Here is a 26,571-nt window from a genome sequence, read left to right on the forward strand (position 1 = left end):
AGTGTCACTCTTTCCCATAGTCGGACACTCCGTTGCATGCGTCTACATGTCTCTACCACCACCAGAGAGAGACAAAAGCATGCTGCGCTCTACCGAGTGTAGCGTGTACCAGAATATACCGTCGACCTCAAACAACAGACTAAACATTGGTTCCACCCCGGAAACATTTTGTAAACCCTTTTTAAATGTATTTCCAACCAACAACATACATTACATCACACACATATATTAACAATAAAGTATTTCACTTATTCATTGTAACTTGAACCATAAAATTGTCTTAAATTGCATAAGTGCTGCTGACGGCAGCCACACTCCCACCAAATCATTAATGATTTTTCAACTGAACCTCGTTGTAAAGGCAAGTGTATACAGTCCCTTAGTCACATAAATCACAGAGACAAGAATTCTGAACTATTCAGCTTCAAGTAGGGTAACTGTTTTGTGGATAGGTCTTTCAAGATACACTGGCTTGTTAACTCTTTTTCCTTGGTCATCCAATGTCGCATCACTGATTAGCAACTCGAGTTTCCTAATGATTCCATCCTCACTAGGGTACACCTTGGTTACCTTGGCCAACTTCCACTCATTTCTGGGTAGACTATTGTCCATCAGCATCACAATGTCGTTGATCTTAGCATTTCTCCGTGCTTTGTACCATTTTCCTCTCTGCTGAAGATTCAGCAAGTATTCCCTTTTCCATCTGGTCCAGAATTCATTAGCCAGGTATTGCACCTTGCGCCATCTCTTGCGAAGATAAAGGTCTTCCTTCACAAACTCACCAGGTGGTGGTAAAACCACTGAAGACTTCATAGTCAGGATGTGATTCGGCGTAAGAGGCTGTGGACCAGTGGGATTGTTCAACAGGTGAGTTGTTAAGGGCCTACTATTTATGATCGCCATGACTTCATACAGGTAGGTACGCAAGGATGAAGTGTCAAGTCTTTTGGATGAATGATCCAGAATGGATGTCAAAACACTTCTAATCGTCCTAATCTGCCTTTCCCAGGCCCCACCCATATGGCTGGCAGATGCCGGGTTCATGACAAACTCACAACCTAGTTGTCTTAGGCTTTCTTGGTCCATTTTCTTTACAGATTCCAAGAACTCTCGTCTTGCTCCAACAAAGTTGGTACCCTGATCGGACCGAAGTTGTCGAACACTTCCTCGTATGGCGATAAAGGTTCGAAGAGCATTAATAAAGGCATCACTGGTCATGTCGTCAAGAAGCTCTATATGCACAGCACGAGAGCACAGACATGTGAATAGCAGACCATAGCGTTTAAGTTCCCTTCTTCCCTCCTTAACGTAAAACGGGCCGAAGCAGTCCATTCCACAATAGGAAAAAGGGGGCGATGCTTCAACTCTCTCACGCGGTAAATCTGCCATTCTTTGTACCTCAGCATTCCTTCTGAATTTCCTACATTTGACACACTTGTAGATGTAGGAAGACACTGCGTGACTACATCCCAATAGCCAAATGCCATTTGATCGCAGCTCATTCATCGTCATCCCACGTCCCTGGTGATGAACCCTTTGATGGAAGTGTTCAATCAGTAACTTTGATATGTGGGTTTTGTTTGGCAAGATCACTGGATGTTTGATGTGTGGGTGTAAATCTGCATGCTCCAGCCGACCTCCCACTCTTAACACACCCCTTTTATCCAAAAAGGGATTCAGTTTGTGCAGCCTATTTGCACGATCTCTTGTTGTTGTCTGCTTTGCTTTCAGATCTTTGATTTCTTCGGAAAACAGTTCGTTTTGGACAGTAGCTATGATGAAAAGCTCTGCCTCTTTCCTCTCCTCAAGACTGGTGACTTCGTTTGTTCTGCACATCAGACCCTTGAGCTCTTTGACGCATCGCATGAGTCGTGCAATTGCTCTAACTAGCTTCGTCCAGTTTGAGAATCTTGAAAAATGATTAAGCAACGAATCTTCTGTGGTCAGTGTCTTATGGACAAAGATCTTGCGAAGTTCTGGGTCTTCAGCTCCCAACTCTCCCACCTTAAGGTCATCAGCGGGAAGTTTATCCCGCCAGATAAAATCTGGACCGGTGAACCAATTGGAAGTGATTAGTCCCTTTGCTGTCAGACCTCGTGATGCATGATCAGCAGGATTGTTCTCAGAAGCCACATATCTCCACTGGTCTGGATCGGAACCTTCTTGGATGCGCTGAATGCGATTTGCCACAAATATGTGAAACCTCGCCTCGTTGTTGATGTATCCAAGAACAACCTTCGAGTCTGTCCAAAGGAATTCTTTGGCTTGAACTTCCAACTCCCTTTTAAGCAGGTCGCTCGTTCGCACGGCAATAACTGCTGCTGATAGCTCAAGCCTGGGTACTGTGGTGACCTTTGTAGGAGTCACCCTGGCTTTGCCAATAACTAGAGAGCAGTGGACTTGGTTTGAAACGCTGATTGCTCTCAAGTAAGAACATTCACCGTACCCTTTAACACTCGCATCTGAGAAATGATGCAGCTCATATCTTTCAACTTTCTCAAAACCTTCTGGGAGATAACAGCGCTAAATTTTGATGTCAGCCAGGTTCTTTAAATCTAAAAGCCAAGACTCCCACCGTGGTTTGAGCTCTTCTGACAGTGGCTCATCCCATCCAACCTTGCCTTGACACATCTGTTGGAGTATTTGCTTTCCAACCAGAACAAATGGTGACACAAAGCCAAGAGGGTCATAGATGGATGCCACAGTTGATAAGACTCCTCTTCTAGAAAGTGGGCGTTCATCCACAATCACTCTGAAATGGAACTGGTCTGCAACAATGCACCATTTGATTCCCAGAGCTCTCTCAATTTGGGACTCACCAAGAACCAAGTCACGATTTCGTACCGAATCTGCACGTTCACTCTCTGGAATGGATGCAAGTACCTCATGATTGTTAGAAATGAATTTGTGAATTCGCAGTTTGCCAGCACTGCAGAGTTGCCTTGCTTCCTTTACCAACTTGATGGCTTCCTCCTTGGTTGCGACACTTGTGAGCCCATCGTCCACGTAAAAGTTTCGTTCAATGAACTGAATGGTCGTTTCACTGCCCAAGGACCATGTCCTTGGGCAGCAACATGTTTCAACCCAAAGTTTGCACAACCAGGGGAGGAGGCAGCTCCAAATAGGTGCACTCGCATACGATAGACTGATGGTTGAGCCTGGAAGTTTCCATCGTCCCACCAGAGAAATCTCAAGTAGTCCTGGTCCTCCGCTTTGACGTGAAACTGATGGAACATACGCTCGATATCGCACATTATAGCAACTTGTCCCTTGCGAAAGCGGCAGAGAACACCTATCAGGCTGTTCGTTAATTCTGGTCCAGTGAGAAGGTAATCATTTAATGACACGCCTTCAAATCTTGCTGAGCAGTCGAATACAACCCGTATTTTTCCTGGCTTGTGTGGGTGATACACCCCGTGATGAGGAATGTACCATACAGGACTGTTGTTAATTTCTTCCCTTGGGACCTTTTCTGCATCCCCATTTGTTATGATTTCACTCATAAAGGTTGTGTAGTCCTTTTGATATTGTTTGCCCCTTTCAAATCTTCCTTTCAAGCATCGAAGTCTGTGAACTGCACATGCCTTATTGTCTGGGAGATTTGGTCGATCTTTCTTGAAGGGGAGCGGCATTTCACAGTGACCATCCGCTTTGATTTTGATTCCTTCTTCCATTATGGTTAGGAAACGCAAGTCTTCCTGAGATAGATTAGCATCCTCTACTCTTCTCTCACTGAAGCCAGACTCAAGCATCCTCAGCACATCTGGTGGTGAAATGAACTCCTTAACTTGGGTTCGACATATGTATTTCACTTCATTTGTGAGCTTCTTAGATGTCTGGAGATGAGGTTTCACTGACTTCATGACAATCTTGTGACTGCTTCCTATAGCATCACCATAGTCGACACATGGGCTAACACAACCGACTATGCTCCATCCAAGATCTGTCCTTTGAGCAAATGGCTCATTGTCTTTACCTGGGACGACCTCTCAGGGCAGCAAAGCCTGAGGACAGTTGTATCCTATGAGAAGCCCTACATCGCACTCAATCAATGGAGCGATGTCCTCTGCAAGATGCTCTAGGTGTGTCCAAGCTCTTGCCGTTCTTGGTGTAGGAATGTGACTTAGATTGGCAGGGATGAACTCTCTTGAATAGGTTACAGGGAGAGAAATCTTCTTTGAAGAGTAGAAACCTCTCACCTGCAGTCCAACTAACCTTTGACTCGGGATGATTGTATTTCTGGATGAAAGTGTGGAGAGTTTTAACTGCACAGCTTCCCCTTTCGTGTCCAGAGCTTCCGCCTTGTCTTGCACAATGAATGTGTTGTCGCTTTGGTTGTCAAGTAGTGCATATACAAGAATTTCATTCTCTGGGTTACTTGATGTAGACAGCCAGACTGGGACAACCGTAGAGGAGTACATGCTGTCCATACCTTGCACTACTCTGTTTGACGTGGCTTCATTTGATGGTTCAGGAGTATGTTTGCTCTCTGTTCCTTCCGTTGACTTAGCAGATTTCGAGTTTTTTACACTCTCCCCACGTTCATTGCTGCTTTTCTCTCTTCTGGTTGCTCTTTCACGGTCTTCATGTAAACATGTTGGGTGTTTTTCCTTACATGTCTCACAAAGACTCCTTCTTTTGCAGGTCCTTGAGAGATGTCCTGGTTGTAGACATCCAAAGCACAATTTCTTTGTCTGAACAAACTTAACGCGTTCCTCAACTGGTCTTTCCCTGAATTTCCAGCATGTCTGTATGCCATGATTGCATCTTTCACAAAAAGTGCATATCTTACGTTCTGCATTCTCTTCAGAGTTGCTCGCAAGCACCTTTGCACCAATGTTTCGTGCCTTTGTTGTCTTTATTTTTTCACCGTCATTAGACTTCAGGGCATGAAGAGAAGTTACTGGATTGCAAGCTATTTTCGCTTCCTTTGCGATGAATTCCACAAACTGACTGAAAGTAGGAAACACCTTACAAGTTTCTTCTATCTCAATCACCTTCCTATTCCAACTGGCCACCAGCCAATCTGGCAGTTTTGTTAGAAGTTTTTGATTTTCATCACAGTCGTTCAATACTTCCAGACCCTTAATCTGGGACATTGCAGCCTGGCAGCCTCTAAGGAAGTCTGAAAAGTCCCTCAGCTCGACGCTGTCTTTGGGTCCGATTTTGGGCCATGCCACGAGCTTATCCTTGAAGGCTTTAGCTATCACGAATGAACTTCCAAACCTTTCTTCCAGGATGTCCCATGCTGAGTTGTAAGCTGCATCCGTTCCTAATAGGAAGTAGCTTTCAATGGCCTTTTTTGCAGGTCCACCAACATATTTACGAAGGTAATAGACTCTTTCTCCTACTGGAATGTTTTTCCTGCCTATCAGGGTTTGAAATGACATCTTCCAATCGCTATACCTTAGTGGATCTCCCATGAAGATAGATGGTTCAGGTGTTGGGAGACTGCTTACATTAATAGACTCTGCTATTGCTTCAGCGAGGACTGTGATACTATCTGCTTGGTGTATCACGGGATGCTCACGTGGACTCCTTATAACTCCTGGAGATCTATGTTGCTGAGCTGCGTGGTTATGAAGTAACTCTGTTATTTCCTCGTCCGAGCTTATATCTTGTTCATAAACTTGGAGCCGTGCCTTTGCCGCACTTAGCTTCTTAACAGTCTGTAAGCGCTCTATTTGTCTGCGTTTCTCTTCCAGTGCTTTCTTTCTCGCCACATTTTCTTCATCTTGTAATGCAATCTTCTTTCGATTTTCTTCTTCAAGACTTTCAAGTTCTTGTTGCTCACATTCTATCTCTTGCAGGACCTTTAGTGCAGCTTGTGTAGCAGCTAGCTCTGCTACGGCCTCTTGTCTCTTAATGGAGGAAAGGCTTGACCTTTGTGACTTTATGCTGGAACTGCTTGCAGAGCTTAGACTTCTTTGAGAGCCCTTACTTGTGCCTTGAGAAGCTGAAGATGAAAACACTGAACTAGACTCAGGCCAGACTAAATCCTCTATCTGAACGTCTTCGTTATCTTTATTCTGAAGATAAGTGGTTGCATTGTCCAAGATTATTTTGGATACCGCGTCACAGGTGTCTGCCCTACGACGGATCTCACTGTCTGGAGAAGAGCATTTACGCAAGTCTTCATATGCGTGTTTCACATCTGCTGATGCACAACTTAACTTACACATCAAATCCTTCACAACCTCAACAGAGGGGGCTCCCTTTATCATTTTCTTGGCTTGCTTGGCGTTTGCTTTCCATTTATCATAAGTTGTAGTGAAACGATGCTGAAGTTTTTTTGACTTATCATCATGCAGTTGCTGAGCCTTTTCAGTAAGCTTTCGAGGTCTTTGACTTCTTCGTGGCTCTTCTTCACGTGACTGCTGTACATTTGTGGCACTACTATCCTTGAGTAAGTCGCCATTCTTAGTTTCATATTCAGTCGTTTGATCCATTCTGCGATGTTTGCCTTATTACTTGAGTCGTATAAATATGGTGGGCTTTGTTCCTAACCCAACAGCACGTACGACACAGCACTTAATTCTACAACACTTCTAGCTTCAAATAACACAAATAGGTAAAATGACTTCACCTATAAAACATCTTATTAGACAGGACCATGAACTTAGAAAGGAGATATGCAGAACACCAGATTACTTTCAGTTCTTACAATGTTCCTTAAACAGTCGACAAAGTTGACCCACTTCTTAACATTTAACTTGTTTTAAATGCATCACTTAAAGGATCGTCCATGTAAACTTCGATTGTTTGCTGCTTAGGTTAACTGGCGTATGCATAGTCTTATCTGTCTGATGCTAGCGTGCGATGAATTTCTTCTTGCTCAGTGGATGACAGGCACAGCTACTCGTCTCCTCGCCTCATGTCGAGCAGACTGAGTTCTCACTGTAACTCCCTCCAAGTTGAAAAACGAACACAAGGCGTTCTTGATTTACTGGCATTTATTGCACACGGGCGCCACCAACGATGCCACCAGAGATGCTGTAACGATGCCGTGAGAACTGTACAACAACATAAAATAATCAATTTCCACCGTACATTGTTCTCATAGAGAATAAACAATAAAGTACATTATTAAACAACATAAATGCTCACAATTTGACCTTTACAAAATGCTAACATATACACGTGGTTACCATAAATTCGCTCGCTCTATCACAAACAAACATCTTATTTTCTATCACAACATATACAAATTGCATACCTCATTGGCCGCATTAACTTGCAGGGGTTAATGAAAACGCTTCTTGTAGTGTCACTCTTTCCCATAGTCGGACACTCCGTTGCATGCGTCTACATGTCTCTACCACCACCAGAGAGAGACAAAAGCATGCTGCGCTCTACCGAGTGTAGCGTGTACCAGAATATACCGTCGACCTCAAACAACAGACTAAACATTGGTTCCACCCCGGAAACATTCTGTAAACCCTTTTTAAATGTATTTCAAACCAACAACATACATTACATCACACACATATATTAACAATAAAGTATTTCACTTATTCATTGTAACTTGAACCATAAAATTGTCTTAAATTGCATAAGTGCTGCTGACGGCAGCCACAGGCATCCTCTGTGGATCTGTTGGATCTGTAGGCGAACTGCAGCGGATCTGTGGTGTCTGGGATGGAGGAGGAGATGATGTTCTTCAGCAGCCTCTCAAACACCTTCATTATTACCGAGGTCAGTGCAACTGGCCGGTAATCGTTCAGGGATGAGGGTTTGCTGTTCTTGGGCACAGGGATGATGGTGGATCTTTTGAAGCATGTGGGGACCACAGACTTCACCAGGGACACGTTGAAGATGTAAGTGAACACACCTGCTAGCTGGTCAGCACAGCAGCGCAGCAGACGGCCGGTGATGCCGTCTGGCCCCGCCGCTTTCCTTGTGTTCACTCTCCTCAGTGCCGCTCGGACGTCATGCTCCGCGATGCTGGTCACCGGTCTCTCGCTGATGACGTCACTGTCCTCGGTAGTCAGGCGGTAGATAGCATTAGCCGCCTGGCTAACCTCGAAACGGGCGTAGAACCGATTCAGCTCGTTGGTGAATGCAGAGTCAGCGTTGATCGGCGCAGTGTCCCTGGCTTTGTAGTCCGTAATGGTGCATAGTCCATGCCACATACTCCCTGGTGGAAGCGGGACTCCACACGTTCCCGGTACCGGCGTTTGGCATCTCTCACCGCGCGCCGCACGCCGTATGAGGCCGCTTTGTAGGCGCTCATATCGCCAGTGGCGAGACCCGGGTTCTAGGAGGCGGTCCTGGCATTTACTGCAGTGCGGATCGATCGGTCCATCCACGGTTTCTGGTTTGGGAATGTGGTGACTCTCACAGTGGGGATAATCTCCTCCGCTAGCATATTGACGAAGCATACTGCTACTTCCGTAAACTCGTTGATGTCGACTGCGCATGCTCTGAACATGTCCCAGTCGACGTCGTTGAGTGCGTCCTGTAGCGTAGCTTCTGATTGGGCAGTCCACCGTTTCACCTCCCTCGTGGTCACGTCTTCCCTCCGTATGCTTTGTTTATACTGGGGAATGAGGAAGATGGCGTTGTGGTCAGACTTCCCAAAAGCCGGGTGTGAGACAGCTTTGTAGCCCTGCTTGTATGGCGTGTAGCAGTGATCCAAAATGTAGACCGCCGTGGCGATGACTGAGGTGAACTCACGGGGCAGATAGAAAGGGCGGCACTTAATGCTCAGGAACTCCAGATGTGGCGAGCAGCCGCTGGAGAGAGTAGAAATGCTCCTGGCATCACACCACTTTCTGTTTACCATGAAACACACTCCTCCACCTTTGGTTTTGTTCGACTCTGCCGTTCTGTCCGCGCGGAGCACAAAGAATGAATCCGACGGAGTTACGGCCTGGTCCGGCACGGTGGGGGTCAGCCATGTCTCCGTGAAGCACAGAATGTTGCAGTCCCTCATGTCACGTTGGAAGGTGACCCTTGCTCTTAGGTCATCGAGCTTGTTCTCCATGGATTGTACATTGGCCAGTAGGATACTGGGCAGTGGTGCGCGATGCGCCTGCTGTCTCAGTCTGTTCCTAATACCAGCGCGTTTTCCCCGGCGCTTCTTTGTTCTGCGCCTCGGATGAGCGGCCCGTCCTTTGTTGTTCTCCGCGCCGCGTAGAATCTCTGGCGGCCAGGAAGGGTCAGGTTTAAAAGTGTCCAAGATTAGATGTGCAACCTTGGCACCGATGTTTACAAGTGATCCGCTGTCGTATACTATAAGACTAGAGGATTTTGGGATGTAAACCAGAGCAAAAAATAAGTAAAAAACAAGAAAAGTGGATAAGTGGGAGTGAGAGGGAGAGATGCCAGTAAATAATTTCAAGGATAAATTTCAGAAAATCAGAGCTAAGAAACCAAAGCAAGTGGGGAACTAAAAACATGTGGACAGACTCATAATTAGGCCAAAGACACATTAAAGCAATTATTACAGGTTTAGAAACAGGGATGGATATGAAGGAGCTTAGCATGAATTTGCATTGAGGAAAGAATAGCAACGAGCATCAGAGGAAACAGTTAGGAAAACTAAAAGGATGTACTGGCAGGAATACTGCAGTACTTTAGGAAGAACTACACCAGTTAAGAATGTGTGGAGTACTGTTAAGAACATGAATGCAGACAGGAAACAACAGCAGTTTTTGTAAAGTAAATTCAAACTCCTTCATTAAATGCAGCTGGTTGAGTGAAAACAATGGAGAATGATTGTGTTACGTTGTTTATTCTCTATAGAAATGGAGCAGCAGGAGTGCATGCATAGCTGGACGTGGGCTGTATATACATGCGTGTATCTGTGTTGTCTGTGAGCAGAGAAAACAAAGCGCTGGAAATGTCCAGTGTATCATAAGCCAGCCAGTCCTGTTACTGCAATTCACTTCTTCACCAGAAAGTGTCACCATCAGGCTTCAACAGCAGTTTCCAGTATTAATAGTGTTAATGAGCTACAGGTCGTATGGATGGGAAAATGTAGAGATGCTGGGCAAACAATATGATCAAATCCACAGTGGGAATAATTGAAGTGATGATTGCAGGTGTAGAGAACAAAAATGAATCATATTGAAATGTTAAATCAGGAAAATCCTGGAGAAGAGGGTAGTTCTAATGTTCAGTTTGTAATGTTGAATTCAACACAGCTCTTAAATGCATAAAAATGACTTCACCTGACATCAGACTGAACAATCGGATTAGCTACTGATATTGATTTAACCCTTTAAGACCTACCATAGAACCAAGTCCGCCAGAGCTTATATTATATTTTTACATGCTGTAGAGCCATTTTTGGGAGCATTTCAAGTTACTATACATCAATACAACCATTACAGACTAAATTTTAATAATATGTATGTATTAAGTGCATAGTAATTACATAAATTGCAAAAAAGTGCAATAAACTACAAAAAAATTGAAAATGTTTTTGTTTTTTTAACATATATTTCTAGTTAGAGAAATTTAAGAGGCTTATCCCTCAAAACTGTAAATACAAAAAAGTTGCACAAAATAGTTTCCCACCACAGGAAATTTATTTTGAGTGCCTTCATAGTTTTATTTTTGAAATACACCAATTTTTATATACTGCAGGAAAAACGAAAATACATATTATACTGCAAATTTGCAAAATAACAGCATATGCATCAAAATAAACTATTTCCAGCAGTGCAATATGAGTCCTAAGCATATGTGGAAGGAAACTGTAACCTAGGACAAGCTGATGGCATAAGATGTAAGTACAACTCCTCAGGTTTCATATGCAAAAAAAATTATTGCGCTAGCTCACGTGGTTACAGTGCTACCGGGATTTAAAAATAGTTGCACAAAACGGAGTGTGCCCACTCTGACCAGTTTTAAAGGGTTAAAGCAAGAAAATATGGTATTAGCATTAGCTGCCAATTCCTATTCACCTAAAATTAGCATTACCTGCTAATGGCAGTCTACTTAGCATTAACTCTTCACTAATGTAATGCTAATTCACATCAAATTATCTTTAGCTTTAGCATTAGCGGCTAGCTTCAGCCTACCTAGCACTAGCTGCTCACATTGTTAAAAGGGAAGAGAAAACGATATTAGCATTAGCTTGTAATAATTATTCACCCCTAATTAGAATTAGCCACTAATGGCAGCATACTTAGCATTAACTCCTCACATCGTCATAATACAAATGATACTAACTTGCATTAAATTAGACTGCTGTTATTAGCTAATGCTATTTAGCAGTAGCTGCTCACATTGCTATAAAGCAAAGGAAAACGATATGAGCATTAGGTTCTAATGCGTATTTGCCTTAAATTAGACGTAGGTGCTAATGGCGGACTATTTAGCATTAGCAGCTCAGATGTTGTAATGCTAGGAAAAAGAGTGTTAGCATTAGCCGTTCACATTGTTTATGAAGTTAAGGGAAATAGTGTTAGCATTAGCTACTCACATTGTTAAAAAGTGTTAGCATTAGTGCATAATGCTAATTCACATCAAATTAGCATTAGTTAATAACGGCAGCCTATTTAGCATTAGCAGATAATGTCGACCTTGGCCCACTGGAAAAGTTCAGAACTAAAGATTTAGGAGTGTTTTTCAATAGCTCTTTCTCATTTGAGAAACAAATAAATTCTGTTATTAAAACCAGCTGTAAGGTTTATATTGTTGATTGTCATTTATGCTTAGAAATATTTACTCATATATGCTTAGAGTTGTATAATCGATTGCATGATGATAGAGGTTTGATCCTTAGTAGTCTGTAAAGACTCTGTGTGCCTTCCAGAGTGCTCTGGCATGCACACACCACTTGGGGCCATGAGAGAGGTCGTACCCTCTCTTACTGATTTATGGTGTAGGACAGGGGTCTCAAACTCAATTTAGCTGGGGGCCGCTGCAGGCAGAGTCTGGGTGAGGCTGGGCCGCATTAGGTTTTCCACAAGAAAGACATGGTTAAAAAATTCCAATCTTCTCAAATCTCTTTATTTTTATTTTCTAACACAAAATATGAAAAATAAATAAACAAATTAAGAATTAATAAGAAAAAAAAATCAATCTGTAATACATAAATAAAATAATAATAAGATATTTTTAGTCAGTGAACTTGTGTTTTTCTTTCAGTCTTCTATATCTGCTGTATTTAGATTGAAATGTCTGTATTAACAGTTCTATAACCTTCTTCTGAACATGAATGGAACACTGTAGAAAATGAACTGTTCTTCTGAACATGGCTTCTCTTGCCTACTCCTTGCTGCTAGAGACCTGGCAGCGTTTCCTCTCGCATAGCCGAGCCAGATGTGGCCGGAGGGAGGAAGCAGTTGCGACCCTCAGTATGTCTTGAAGATGATCATCCATAAGTCTGGACCTGTACTTGGACTTATTGAAGTTCAAAGTGGAGAAGAGCTTTTGGCACAAGTATGTGCTACCAAAAAGGCACATGGTCCGCTTGAACATTCGGGAAAGCCGAGGGAAACTAGGGCTCAATTCTCTCAAAAATTGTCCAAGCTTGTCTGCTTTTCCACTCACCTCCCTGAACTTTGCTTTGAGTTCAGAGTTGCACTGCAGCTCAATGAGCTCCATTTGAAGCACAGAAGGGGCATCTTGCACATCAAAGGAGAAGGGGTCCGCAAAAATGTGAAAGGTGGCTCTGTGTGTCTTGAAGTCAGCAAACCTGTGATCAAATTCCTCCTGTAGCCTCAAAATGACATCAACATACTCGTCAGCACTGAATGGTGTGCCTGCATCCACGAGTGCCTTGCATGCTGGGAAATGGCAAAGGTTTGTCTGAGAGAGCTGAGCTTTCCAGAGCGCCAGTTTTGTGGAGAATGCTCTCACGTTGTCATAGGCAGCACTGACAAGTTGCCCCTGGCCTTGTAACGTCTTGTTCAGTACATTAAGCTCATGTGTCATATCAACAAGAAAAGCTGAGTCCATGAGCCATTTGGGATCAGTTAGCACAGGAACACTAACTCCATCCTTCTCCATGAAGGCTTCACTTCTGCTCTCAACTCAAAAAGTCTCTTTAATACATTTCCCCTGCTGAGCCAACGTACCTCAGTGAAGTCGAGCACATCCCCATATTCTGACTCCATTTCCTCTAAAAAAGCTCAGAACCTTCGGTGCTTTAAGCCCCTGGATCTGATTTGGTTGATGCATTTCACAACAATAGACATCACATTGTCAAACTTCAGGCATTTGCTGCAAAGGACCTGCTGATGGATGATGCAGTGCAGAGCAATGGCCTCCTCCACGCCTTCCTCTTCCAGTTTGTTTTGTGCCACCAGTCCATGTTTCCTCCCTGTCATTGATGGCGCTCCATCTGTTGTTATTCCAACAAACCTCTTCCATGGCAAACCAACATTCTCAATGGCATCACACAGCTTGTAAATATCTGCTGAGCGGTGGTCTGGCCATGCATTGGAATTACTGTGAGCAGCTCCTCCATCACTTCAAAACTGTCATCAACACCACGGACATACATTGGGAGCTGGGCAGTGTCGGTGATGTCTGTGGTCTCATCAAGAGCGACTGAGTATACACTGAAACATTTGGCTTTCTCACACAGTTGGTCATAAATGTCACTTGACAGGTCAGAAATGCGATCTGCTGCGGTGTTGGCAGAAAGGCTGATGTTGCTAAACTGACCTTTCTTTCCCGGACAGACTATATTTGCAGCCTGCAATATGCACTTTTAGACAAATGCACCTTCTGTGAATGGCTTCCCTGCTTTAGCAATCATCTCACTAACCACGTGGCTCCGACTGCTGCATTATTCTCTTTGGTTGCTTTCTTGGAGAAATCTTGCTGCCTCAGTAGATCTGTTTTAAGACTGGCAACCCGGTTCGCTCTCTCGTCTCCCTGGTATTTTGCATCCAGCTCAGCATGTCTAGTTGTGTAATGACGTTTCAAATTGTATTCCTTGTGCAGCGCAACTTTCTCTGTGCAAATAAGACAGGTCGGGGTGCCCCTGTGCTCAACAAAGAAATATTGCATTTCCCACTTTTCCTGAAATTGTCGGTGCTCATCACCAACCTTTCTCTTCACCGCAGGCTTTGAAAAAGACATGTTTGGGGCTATGTGACATTTATAATTCTACTTGGTGTCACTGTCGCATTGAAGTTTCAATCAAGCGTTTAGCCGACGGACGGGGAACGTCTCAACGCGTAGAGAACGTCATTTCTGCTTCTTTTTCTTGCAACCGTAGCACGGCGATCGGCAGATAAAAAGCCGGTAGCAGTCTCCTTTGTTTTTACGCTCGATGTTCATGTCTTTCATGACGACACGAACACCGTGGCGTTTGCAGATGGTAGAAAGTGCAGGGATAGCGAGCGCAAAAAAGGCGACTGCTCACGGCGCCGGGCTGTTGTTACAGGAGAAAGAAGCGGAAATGACACCGTGACATATAACAAATAACATCAGCTGTTTCTGATGTTAGTTGTTTTGACTGCTTTTACATTATATTGAAATATATGTAATGTTCATGTTTGCTGCAATGCAAACGGAGTGATGCAAATAAAAACATCGAGCCACAAATTACGGTGCGACCCTATAATTAGTCCGGGTTACCAGGGACTGTTGTTGCCCGATGAACAGGTGTCGCTATGTGACTGCAGACTAAATTGGGCTGCATTGAGTTCATGACTTTTCTTTTATCCCGCCGCCTACGCATCACTGTGAGAGTTAATATGAGATCTCTCTCTGTGGAAAAATAACTTTAAATCCCACTGACGTGTGTATAAATCTATATACGTATAATGTCCCGCTGGGCAGCAACTTAAAAAAACAACTTTTTTTGAAGTGTTGTGAACGCAGCGCGCTGGGGCGAATGTCGGCGTTTGCCCAATAGAAAGGAGGAAGCCAGCCAGGCACAGGAAAGAAAGAAACACTCCAGGGCAACGCTGCTGGAACTTTGACTCATTGAGAAATGTTTCCCTGCTTGCATCAAGCCCGGCTGGTGTCCCCTGAGATCCATATCCCACCCTGATTGGTGGGTTAATTCAGCTCCGCCCACAACACTGTAAAGTGTCATACATTATCAAACTAACATTACATTTTCATATTAAGGTGGGGCCAAAAACTATCGTTCTGCGGGCCGCAATTGGCCCGCGGGCCACGAGTTTGAGACCCCTGGTGTAGGAGGACACCTACTCTGTGTCTGGTTAAGTATAAGAGCCCTTTGTTAGGGGGACCGCTGGACTCTTAGCACCAGCTTTGGGGTCACAGGGTCACATCTGGAACACACACACACACACACACACACACACACACACACACACACTATGCACAGACTGGTACTCTTTGTTCATACCTGTGTAAGACGTCATAATGAACTTGTGCATATTCATGTAAGCTCAATAAAGAGCAGTGTTACGAGGGAGCAGACGAGAGCGACTGAGGTCAAGTGAAGGAACGGCGCTGTCACAGTTCTCTCCCTCATCAATTGTCTGGTTCCAGCGGTGGGTCTGTGCTAGACGACCCATCACCAGCTTTTTCCACTGGTTACCAGTACGTGGTAGAATCCACTTCCAGATCTGGTTGTCTTTAAATCTGTGAATGGATTGGCTCCATCTTATCTCTCTTTAACAAAAGAATCCAAGTGGAGCCCTCAGGTCTGCAGATAAGCAGCTTCTGACCAGAACTAGACGTAAAAACAGAGGTGAGCTTTATCGATGGCTGCAGCCAAACTCTGGAACAGTCGCCCTTCACATCAGGTCGTCACCAACACTGGACATTTTTAAAAGCCGGTTGGAAACACATTTGTACTCTGTAGCTTTCAATCCTGACCAGTCTTTATAGTCATTACTGTGTATGTTTCCTATTTTCTCTCTACTCTGTGCAGCACTTTGGCTCAAGCTGTTTTTAAATGTGCTGATAAATAAATGTAGATTTCTTTGAATAAAACAGTGGAGCCGAGCTTTGAGCTCAGTGTGTAACAGTGTGTGTGTGAGAGCCATGTAATGTCCATGTGTGCATGCTGACTGTGCTGCTCTGACCCCCCTCCTCCTTTCAGGGTGGAGCCTGCTGGAGTCCGATGGTTGAGACCAGGTCTGAGGAAGTGTAAGTGTGTTTTTAATGGGATTCATGAAAACAAAGCAGCACACATTCAACCATCTTCATCATGTCAGGAGTCATCATCAAAGTGTCAATCAATGAACAGATGATGGATCAATAACTGCAGCTGGATTGTGTTTGTTCTCTCCATCAGATTCCTGTCAACTCACAATCGACACAAACACAGTGCACACAAAGCTCCAACTGTCTGACAACAACAGGAAGGTGACACATGTGGAGGTTCAGTCATATCCTGATCATCCAGACAGATTTGATGATTATCAGCTGCTGTGTAGAAATGGTCTGACTGGTCGCTGTTACTGGGAGGTCGAGTGGAGAGGAGACGTTTATATATCAGTGAGTTACAGAAGCATCAGAAGGAAAGGAGGCAGTGATGACTGTGTGTTTGGATACAATGATCAGTCCTGGAGTCTGATCTGCTCTGATGAACGTCCTCGTTATGTCAGGCACAATAAGAGACAAACATCCATCTCCTCCTCCTCCTCCTCCTCCTCTGTCTCTAACAGAGCAGCAGTGTATGTGGACTGTCCTGCTGGCACTCTGTCCTTCTACAGAGTCTCCTCTGACACTCTGATCCACCTCCACACCTTCAACACCACATTCACTCAAACTCTTTATCCTGGGTTTAGGTTCTGGTCTCGTGGTGCCTCAGTGTCCCTGTGCTGAGTGGAGTGTAAAGAGTGTCTCCTGTTACAGAAACACTCTGACTGTTGAACAGATAGTTCAGTCTGTACATGTCTGTCTCTTTCACTCACAAACACGTTTTCAGATTCATGGATTCAATCAGTTGATGTTTGAAACTCTTCTAAATGATTCCTTGTAAACTTCTTCCTCTTCAGTCACAAACAAACAGGAAGTGATGTCACATGTGTTCCTGTCCACACAGCAGAATGAGTCTATTGCTGACAGTGATGTACAAACAGAGTGAGCATTTCTGAGGCCCAAAATAAACTGAGTAGTTCACTGAATGAACAATGGACTGTGAGCTCAGTTCCTTCATCATTAGTATGGATTATATATGTATATGTATTATATTAGTATCATATATATCAGGTGCTGCTGCTTTCAGTCATTGTGCAAATGTGCTGTTTGTAAGCTTGTAAAGCTGCAGTCAGCTGAGACTGAAGAAGTCACCTGATCAGTGAGCAAACGTTTCTGAAAACGTCCAGATGAACAGAATCAACCTTTTGGGATCAGCCAGCAATGCAGCATCATTGTTGTTCAGCTTCAGAGGTTTGCAGGAATGAACTGATGACCAGAAACAGCTGCAAAGTCCAAGAAAATACCAGCTGGAGTTCAGCTGCATTTGAAGAAGTCAAAGAAAAGTAAGGATGGCAAAGGGCGACGTTTTCTTCCAAAGAGCTGCAAACATGGTCGACGCCTCATTAGAAGAATCATCTGGACATTTGTGAGGAACTCTAACCAAGAAAGCAACGTCACACAGATCCAACAGACAGTTTCCATGACTGCAAGTGTTGAGTGGAAAAATGCTACATTGCATTATTGCATCCTCTCACCACAGGAGGCGCTGTTGGCACCACTGATTGCTGATCAGCTGTTCTCTGATGATCTGATTGATACTGTGAATAACGGGACTCACTGAACTCTGTGACACAGTGAAGATTACAGAGTTGAACTTCAACATCTGACTGACGTCACACAGACAGAAGGATGAACCAGTGAGGCACAGAACACAGTTACTGGAGATACTGGATCAGCTCCATCTGAACCTCTGATGGAGAAGCTGCTGAGCCAGAGAAACATCAGGACATGACAGCAGCTGCACTTATCTAACAACATGTATCAGAGCTGATCTATGTTAGAGGATCTATCACAGCAGCTGAAGCCAAAGTCCAACACTGGATACCAGCTGAGCCTGTGCTGAGTGTAGTGTTACAGGAAAAGGGCAGAAACACTGGTAGCTCCCAGTGATGCTGACTGGGGCACAGAGCTGAATGATGCAGCATCAGGACACTGTTTCAGTCTGACTGACAGAGAAACCTGTAGCTGTATCTACATGTGAGGCAGAGGCCACACAAGCAGCTTTCTATGTTTCACAGTGACTGAGATCTTCAGTGGGGGTGGACATGCTCCTGTACAGACCTCTGAGGAGAACCAAGGTGCAGTCAAAGAGTCCAGTCTGTCCTCACAGATGTGAACATGTGCTTTCATCAGGTCTGCTGTCAGCTAGCAGGCTCACATCAGAATCACTGTTCCTGAAAAACACAGTCTGTGTGACATCATCAGTCAGCTGATGGTCCCAGATCTGAATGGTGGGAGGGAGTGCGGAGAAGGGAAATTATTATTATTATTTTACTGCTATTGTTAAATAATTGTCATTATTACCATTGCATTAATAATATAATCTGGAGTTTATATTGCATTCAGGGGTTGAACAGTGTGTGTCTTTCAGAAAAACTAAGTTGCAGGCTGACAGGAAGTTGCAGGTTTGCAGAGTGTGCCTTTTGCAGAACTGAAACCGAAAGCAGAGTCTAAGTGCAGGTTATTTTGAGGAGCATTTGAGGACGAGACACAGACAGTAGGTGAAGAGGTGACACAAAGAGCATGTGAGGTCAACACATACACACACATTAGTTAAATTTATTTAGAGGAATCGTCCTTGTTGTCTCGGCAAGAAAGAGGAACAATTCATTTTAAGATAAGAACGGAAAGTACCAAGCCATGAAAATAGAAGATGATTTTCTGGGTGAAAAGTCATGATGATGTTGATCTGATCTATGTATAAAATGTACCGGTGACGCATGAAGGGGCGTCAGTAAACAAACCCTGATGCTATAAAATATCTGTTCATGCTTTGATTAAGTCGAGGACTACTGGCTGTCTGCGTACAGGGTGTCTTCCCACGCGTGTATTCATTAAAATCATTGTTTGACCAAAGACCTACTGGACCAAGAGTGGTTTGTACTCTCCCTCCTCAATTTTGAACCTTAACATTTGGGGGCTTCGTCCGGTGGTTGAGGAGGGAGGATTGGAGGTGTAGATGGAGAAAATTGGTCTTAGGTGGTCTGACGGGCAGACATGGATTCCAGTGGTCGAAGTGAGTGGGCATAAACCGGCTTATCCAAAAGGTAAGGCACTACCTGTTGAATTATTTCCAAAGTGTGCCAAATTGGAAATGATAAAATTTAAGTCTACTCACTGAAGTTACTGGTGGATGTCTGTTTTGATTTTGATGAGAATCTCATGACAGTACTGAGGATTTAAAGCAGTTGGACTGCTGGAAAGGATTTAATGCGGTTGGACCGCTAAAAGGATTTAATGCGGTTGGACCGCGGGAAGCAGTTGGACTGCTGGAAATGATTTTAGTAGGTTAGGGAATTTGGTTATTTTTTGGTTATAAGGTTGGACCTGCTTCAGTCTTACACTTTGTTGGGTGTTTTACTGTTGTTCCAAAGTATTATAAATTACTCAAGAACGCCAGTTGGACTGGTAGGAAGCGCAGTTCTCGGAGGTAATGCTCCCTCCTGGCCGAGGACGCTTGGCCCTGACCTATCGGCGAATAGGGTTAGTACGGTCGGCAACCGGGGAGAACTTGGGAACCTCCAAAATAGCTAGTGGTTGGACCACTTTACCGCTTGGAACGGTAATCTGCGCTTTTTTGGGCAGCAAAGGTTGGACCTTGGGTGTTGGACACTCTTAAATTGAGTTAGGGATTTTAGAAATGAGGCCAGAAACAGTTAAAGTCTTGATACTGGTTAATTGGTCGCAAAAAACTCAGGGAGTTTATCCGCTGGGCGGTTATTTTAAATTTGTCTAAAATTGTGTAGGCGCTAAAGCTGACAGATCTGACAGTGGTTGTAAATATAAGACGTCATTGTAATATAGAATAAGAAAATTTGGTGTGAGAGATCTCTGTGTGTCGAGTCAGTAATGCACTGACTGCCTGCTGCCATTTTTAGATGGAGAGTGTGTGTGCATGCAAATGAGGCAACTGATGCAGAGCGCATGAGAGGACTATGCTTTTGGTTTTGTGTGATTATTCAGCCCTATAACTATTGTTTGCAAATGTGGATAAATGTCTGCGATTAAAATGCTGGCTTAGTAAATAATAACATTGTAAATATATGAATGGTGACAGCGTTTCAAAATAGAATATAAGAATTGTTTGTGTTTAAAACCAACGTTTAGGTAAGAAGATTTAAGGTGGATTTGAAGGCATAAACAAAAAATAAAAGGGTTACAGTCTGCAAGTGTTGTTAATTCATGAGCTGACTGGATGCAGAGTAAGTGGAGTGGTCATCCTGAGAGGATTGAATGATACTCTAACTCTGTGGTCAAGTCAGACATAGGTTTTAAGTAACCATGAGCCACTAATAAGCGTGACAGATTAATGAATATGTGTAAATTGAACTTGTTAAATAGCCTTAATAGAAGTATCTCAATGGACACGCAATGAAGTGGACTTTTTAGGGGTAGTTTACCATTGATACCATAAAAAGCAACTTAATTAGTAGTTCAATAACAAATTTTAAAGATAACCTTTGTTATTTGATAAGAGAGAGAAAAATTCAGGTTACATATAGTAAATAAATAAGGGAATGTTAATCTCTGCGTCATTCCACACTGAAATTTCAATTGTAGGGGATCATTTGGAGGTGAATTGTGTAGGACACGGGGAGACAGAAGAATCTCCCCATGAGTTTTTGGTGTGCATAGAAATTGAGGAGGCTGAACTGGAAGCCTGCCTGGGTCGTTGTTTTTGTTTATTTGAGGGTCTGGTGGAAATTTGTGAGAACGACCACCTTGATATGTGGGAGCCTTCTCGGGCAGCGATTTTTGTTAAACATGTGGCAGGCTGTGCAAAATGGAGAAAGCTTTGACATGATGAATAAAGGTGTGAGAGGTATTTCTTTGGTGATGTAAAGTAGGAGGTTTTAAAGTTTGAAAGTGTTTTTAATTTAAGAGATGCATGAGTGATGTTATAAGAGTTTGAGTTTCTTTTCTTTCAGTTCAAAAACACATAAGTACATACACTTGGTACACCTGTTTACTCTTTGACTTTATTAAAACAGACGGTGTATTTGAGTTTGAATTTCAGTAATTGTATGTTGATATGGTAATTTAGTTTTATGTTAGGTGAAGGAGATGTCCATCTCTGCGTCTTGCAGGATTGAAAGTGAAAGTTGAAGGTTGTGATGTGAATGCTGTGAGTACTCGATTTGAATGATTCTGTGTGAGGTGTACAAAATACTAAATAATAATAACACTATGAAAGTTGATAGTAGAGTGAGTGCAAGGTGGTGTGTGAACAGAGGAAGTCTGAGAGAGAAGTGTGTGCGTAGGCAAAATGCAGAGTGTGTGCGTGAAATAAGGGAGTATTGTTTTTACATCAAGGTTTAGTAGAACTAAAGTAGAGCGTCACAAACAAACAAAAGAAGGTAAAATGAAGAGAGAAAATAATGTGGTTCCCTGACCGGGAGAGAAAATAACTGACAATTACATTAATGAATAGAAAACACACATACACAAAGTGCCATATGTGAAATTATTCTAGGAAGGAGTCAGAAGTGCGATAGTTTAATATAAGATGCAATGAAGGAAGCAGCTTACACTCCTTTAATTTCCAGAGCCAGTGTGTTCCCTCCCCTGCCCACTTGGGCCCCGTATCAGGCGAGTATGGAAGGCTGGATAGCCCATGACGGGTAAGATCCCACCTCGAAACCCTGGGACAACCTAAGGCAGGCACAGTCACGATTACTCGGCTTCAGTAAGAAGACGGGACCTGACGGGTAAGGCCGCTGGGCTGAGGCAGAGGGGGTAAGTGGCAAGTGGAACCCTACCTTCTGGCTGAGGACAAGGAATACTGCTATTTAAGGTAGGAAATCAGAATTTGGGTTAGTAAATTTGGGGAGGAGAAAATTGACTGTTTAAAGGCAAAATTATGAAGGAGTCTGACACACTGCAAAAGCACCATATGCAAATTCACATACACAAACAGAAAATGCATTAACCTTATAAAGACAAGACAAGCTCATGGAGTTTAATGCAGAGATAGAGATTAAACCTGGCTAAGAACACAAACATATGCAATGAAGGACAGCTTGCTATTTTGTATGAATGATACAATGGTGTGAATGTTTAATAAAATACATTTGAGTTTGTAATTGAGGAATAGAAGAAGCCATATGACGAAGGAACTTCCTGAGTGTGTGTGTGACTGTGACTTTCAGGAAGAGGAAGCATAGCAGAGACGAGAAGTGCAGATTGGGGTGGGGAATTTATAGTTTAGTGATTTTTGTGTGCAAATTGAGTGGTTTTAATGAGACTTTCGGTGTATTGAGGAGGTGAAATTATGTGGTGGTAAAATACTTGTGTGTTTAAGGTTGTTGAGGTTGTTGTGGTAATGGGTTGATTCGGTCAGTTAGGTTTGGGTTGTTGGTGTTTTTGTTTTAATAGAGGGAGTTTTAGGAAACATGGACATGTCTAAAATTGGGCCCATTATTTTGTAACAGTGCACTTAAAGAAAACCTGTCAGGTGATTTTGTTTTTATGAGCTAACAATCAGCTCTATTTTTTCATTTCTGTTCTAAGCAGGCCTGCAACAGTGAATAACGGCGCTGAAAATTCTCGGGAAGAGCAAATATAAGGCGGCTTTCCAGATTACAATTGGCTGAGGAGAGCTACCTGTGGGGACTGATCAAGGTCGTAAGTCCCTGTAAAAAGGATTTTATGCGAGTCAATCCAGTCCAAAAGCATAAAGAAATATTTTCCTATGGAAAATAAAAAATGACTGAGCTCATTTTGCTGAGGGTGGAGTATCTGATCGTGCGGGAAGCTCCACTATCAGCAAATACATGGTGTGACTGCATGTGAGTGAATGTGTGACTGAATGTGAGTGAGGATGAATTAATGTGGACAAACAATTTGCTTTTACCAGAGAAGATTTCTGTTTTGTTTTATTAAGTGGGGTTAGATTATGGGATTATAGTATATTGTTGGGAGAATGCCAAATGCTAAAGGGGAAATATTTTTTGATGTAACTCAGTTATCATTAATTGAAGAAACACATGACTGATAACTGTTCTGTTTTAAGTTTATTTTTATGACATAGATTGGATCATGAGTGGGGAAAACTGAGCATTTTTAAGTTTTGTATAGTATCTTGACACATGAAATGTATCAAGATAAAGGGGGGTTTAGGGTTTAATAATTTAATTGTTTAATAATTTAGGATCATTTTAGGACCTTTTGGGTTTTTGATCATTTGGATATGGTAAAACTGAAACTGTTATTTTTAAGTTAAGGTTAAAGGATTAAAAGTGAACTTGTCACGGTTTGCGAGGCAAGCCGTGTGGAGTTGTAGAAAAGGACCCAAAAGGCGGCAGCTCTGGTGCAGGTGAATATTTATTTACAACGGTGGGCACAAAACAGCACTGGTGGAAAAACAAGAAACCGGAAACCTAAACTGGGTAAGCTAATAACACAAACCAGAAACGAGACGCAGGGAGACCGAGGGGAAACAACACAGACGAACCAGCAACTACCATAACAGAAGACACAACTTAAATACACCCAGAGAACACAGGGAGATTACACACAGGTGGGGAACACAGGGGATACTGATAAACATAACGAGACAGGGCAGGAGTGAACACAACATTACGCATACTGACGAGAGACTGTCAAAGTAAAACAGGAAGTACACAGAGGTTCAGACAGGAGGAGAGAGAGCACGGGGAGAACACAGACATAACAGGCTGGGGGAAACATGGAATAAACACAAAGAGAGACGAGAGCTCATAAATAGACAGAGGGGCACAAGGGGGTAAGAGTCACAAAGGGAAAAACACTTAGGGAACCCCACAAGAGGACACCTCAGAAAACCTGGCCTAAATAAGGAGCGAAAATACAAGGAACCAAGAATACTGGGCCAACATGGCCCAGGACCATGACAGAACTGAATCCTGTTTAGAAGATACAATGCTGGTTTTTCAAAGCTGTGAATAAATCTTAGAGGGAAAATTAGTGAGGGTTGAAGGAGTAGAACAGGTTTGATTTCTTTTTGATTTCTAGAAGTAGTGGTTATAATGTAGGCTTACACATACAGATATTACATAGGAGGTATTTTTAGGATAAAGGGGGAGCTTATAAATAGAAATGATTTTTATACATATTGCATTTTGTGCTTTTAAAGGAGTTGTGGCTCAAATTTGTCTCTGGAGGGTCACGAGCCTTTGGCTAGCGCTATGATTAGCCAATCTACTGTGAGGATAATATGAGTTCATGAAGGATTGCACACGCTTACAGACACAGAGTTAAGAAACACACATGACAGTATTGATTCCAGGCAAAAGGCCTTAAATTCATTTAGCTTTTAACTGAACTTAAAGAAGGACCAAAGAGGAAGGAAAGCATATATTTTGGTTAAGTCTGATAAATTAGAATTAGAAGGTATTGTTACATTAAAGGGAGCAAATGAAATAAAAAGGCTATACCAAAATGGGTTATAACATAGGAAATGTGAGGTTAAAATGAAGTTAACACATAGGAATTGTTTCAAGGCAGCATTTAGCTATGATGAAATGTATACAGGAGTAATTGCTTATATGCTTAAACTTAATTGATTAAAGTGGTTGTTTTCTTTTGGAGTAGAGGAACTTGCAGCAGCGACAATTTGTGCACAGGATGTTGATGATCAGATAAGGGAAAATAGAGCGAGCAACCGGACGTGAAAGCAGGGCTTAAAGAGTTTTAAAGGGATGAGTAACGTTGAAGAATATACATAAATACAAGTCAATAAGTTAAGAAGATAATTAGGATCAGGCTTTTGATTAAAGAGTCCCAGATAGGATAAGTTAGGGAGGTGCAGGAAAAGGTGTTTTGTTTCCTTTGCAGAAGATCGATCTCGGCGACCACAGGAGGGGCGAGGATCCTGGAGATCTCGAGGTCCGAGACCACCAGAGAGGGTCTGAGCGAGGACACAATGTATTGTGACCTCTGGTGTTCCAGAGGTCAAGAGAGGGAGTGCGGAGAAGGGAAATTATTTTACTGCTATTGTTAAATAATTGTCATTATTACCATTGCATTAATAATATAATCTGGAGTTTATATTGCATTCAGGGGTTGAACAGTGTGTGTCTTTCAGAAAGACTAAGTTGCAGGCTGACAGGAAGTTGCAGGTTTGCAGAGTGTGCCTTTTGCAGAACTGAAACCGAAAGCAGAGTCTAAGTGCAGGTTATTTTGAGGAGCATTTGAGGACGAGACACAGACAGTGAAGAGGTGACACAAAGAGCATGTGAGGTCAACACATACACACATATTAGTTAGACTTATTTAGAGGAGAGATCAGTTATGTCTCGACAAGAAAGAGGAACAATTCACTTTAAGATAAGAACGGAAAGTACCAAGCCATGAAAATAGAAGATGATTTTCTGGGTGAAAAGTCATGATGATGTTGATCTGATCTATGTATAAAATGTACCGGTGACGCATGAAGGGGCGTCAGTAAACAAACCCTGATGCTATAAAATATCTGTTCATGCTTTGATTAAGTCGAGGACTACTGGCTGTCTGCGTACAGAGTGTCTTCCCACGCGTGTATTCATTAAAATCATTGTTTGACCAAAGACCTACTGGACCAAGAGTGGTTTGTACTCTCCCTCCTCAATTTTGAACCTTAACAAACTCTAACCAAGAAAGCAACGTCACACAGATCCAACAGACAGTTTCCATGACTGCAAGTGTTGAGTGGAAAAATGCTACATTGCATTATTGCATCCTCTCACCACAGGAGGCGCTGTTGGCACCACTGATTGCTGATCAGCTGTTCTCTGATGATCTGATTGATACTGTGAATAACGGGACTCACTGAACTCTGTGACACAGTGAAGATTACAGAGTTGAACTTCAACATCTGACTGACGTCACACAGACAGAAGGATGAACCAGTGAGGCACAGAACACAGTTACTGGAGATACTGGATCAGCGCCATCTGAACCTCTGATGGAGAAGCTGCTGAGCCAGAGAAACATCAGGACATGACAGCAGCTGCACTTATCTAACAACATGTAGCAGAGCTGATCTATGTTAGAGGATCTATCACAGCAGCTGAAGCCAAAGTCCAACACTGGATACCAGCTGAGCCTGTGCTGAGTGTAGTGTTACAGGAAAAGGGCAGAAACACTGGTAGCTCCCAGTGATGCTGACTGGGGCACAGAGCTGAATGATGCAGCATCAGGACACTGTTTCAGTCTGACTGACAGAGAAACCTGTAGCTGTATCTACATGTGAGGCAGAGGCCACACAAGCAGCTTTCTATGTTTCACAGTGACTGAGATCTTCAGTGGGGGTGGACATGCTCCTGTACAGACCTCTGAGGAGAACCAAGGTGCAGTCAAAGAGTCCAGTCTGTCCTCACAGATGTGAACATGTGCTTTCATCAGGTCTGCTGTCAGCTAGCAGGCTCACATCAGAATCACTGTTCCTGAAAAACACAGTCTGTGTGACATCATCAGTCAGCTGATGGTCCCAGATCTGAATGGTTTCTGTCTCTACTG

The 26,571-nt window shown here is 43.0% G+C and overlaps 2 protein-coding genes across 2 annotated transcripts in view; one reads left to right on the plus strand and one right to left on the minus strand.

Annotated features, from left to right (window-relative positions):
* The window catches only part of LOC147337069 (protein NLRC3-like), a 169,845-nt gene extending 149,455 nt beyond the window's left edge, over nt 1–20,390 (plus strand). Inside the window, exons 10-11 of the mRNA XM_086285739.1 lie at nt 15,992–16,038; nt 16,187–20,390. Coding sequence (XP_086141865.1) covers nt 15,992–16,038; nt 16,187–16,719 — 580 coding nt within the window. The 3' untranslated portion in view covers nt 16,720–20,390. The remainder of the gene's footprint in view (nt 1–15,991; nt 16,039–16,186) is intronic.
* Nucleotides 1–26,571, minus strand: part of LOC147337071 (uncharacterized) — a 217,957-nt gene that overhangs the window by 56,530 nt on the left and 134,856 nt on the right. The window lies entirely within an intron of this gene.

This window comes from Aulonocara sp. 'chitande type north' Nkhata Bay, linkage group LG3 (genome assembly GCF_057382095.1).
Source record: "Aulonocara sp. 'chitande type north' Nkhata Bay isolate Kocher_YH1m ecotype deep benthic linkage group LG3, A_spYH_male_GT1.1, whole genome shotgun sequence".
NCBI lineage: Eukaryota > Metazoa > Chordata > Actinopteri > Cichliformes > Cichlidae > Aulonocara > Aulonocara sp. 'chitande type north' Nkhata Bay.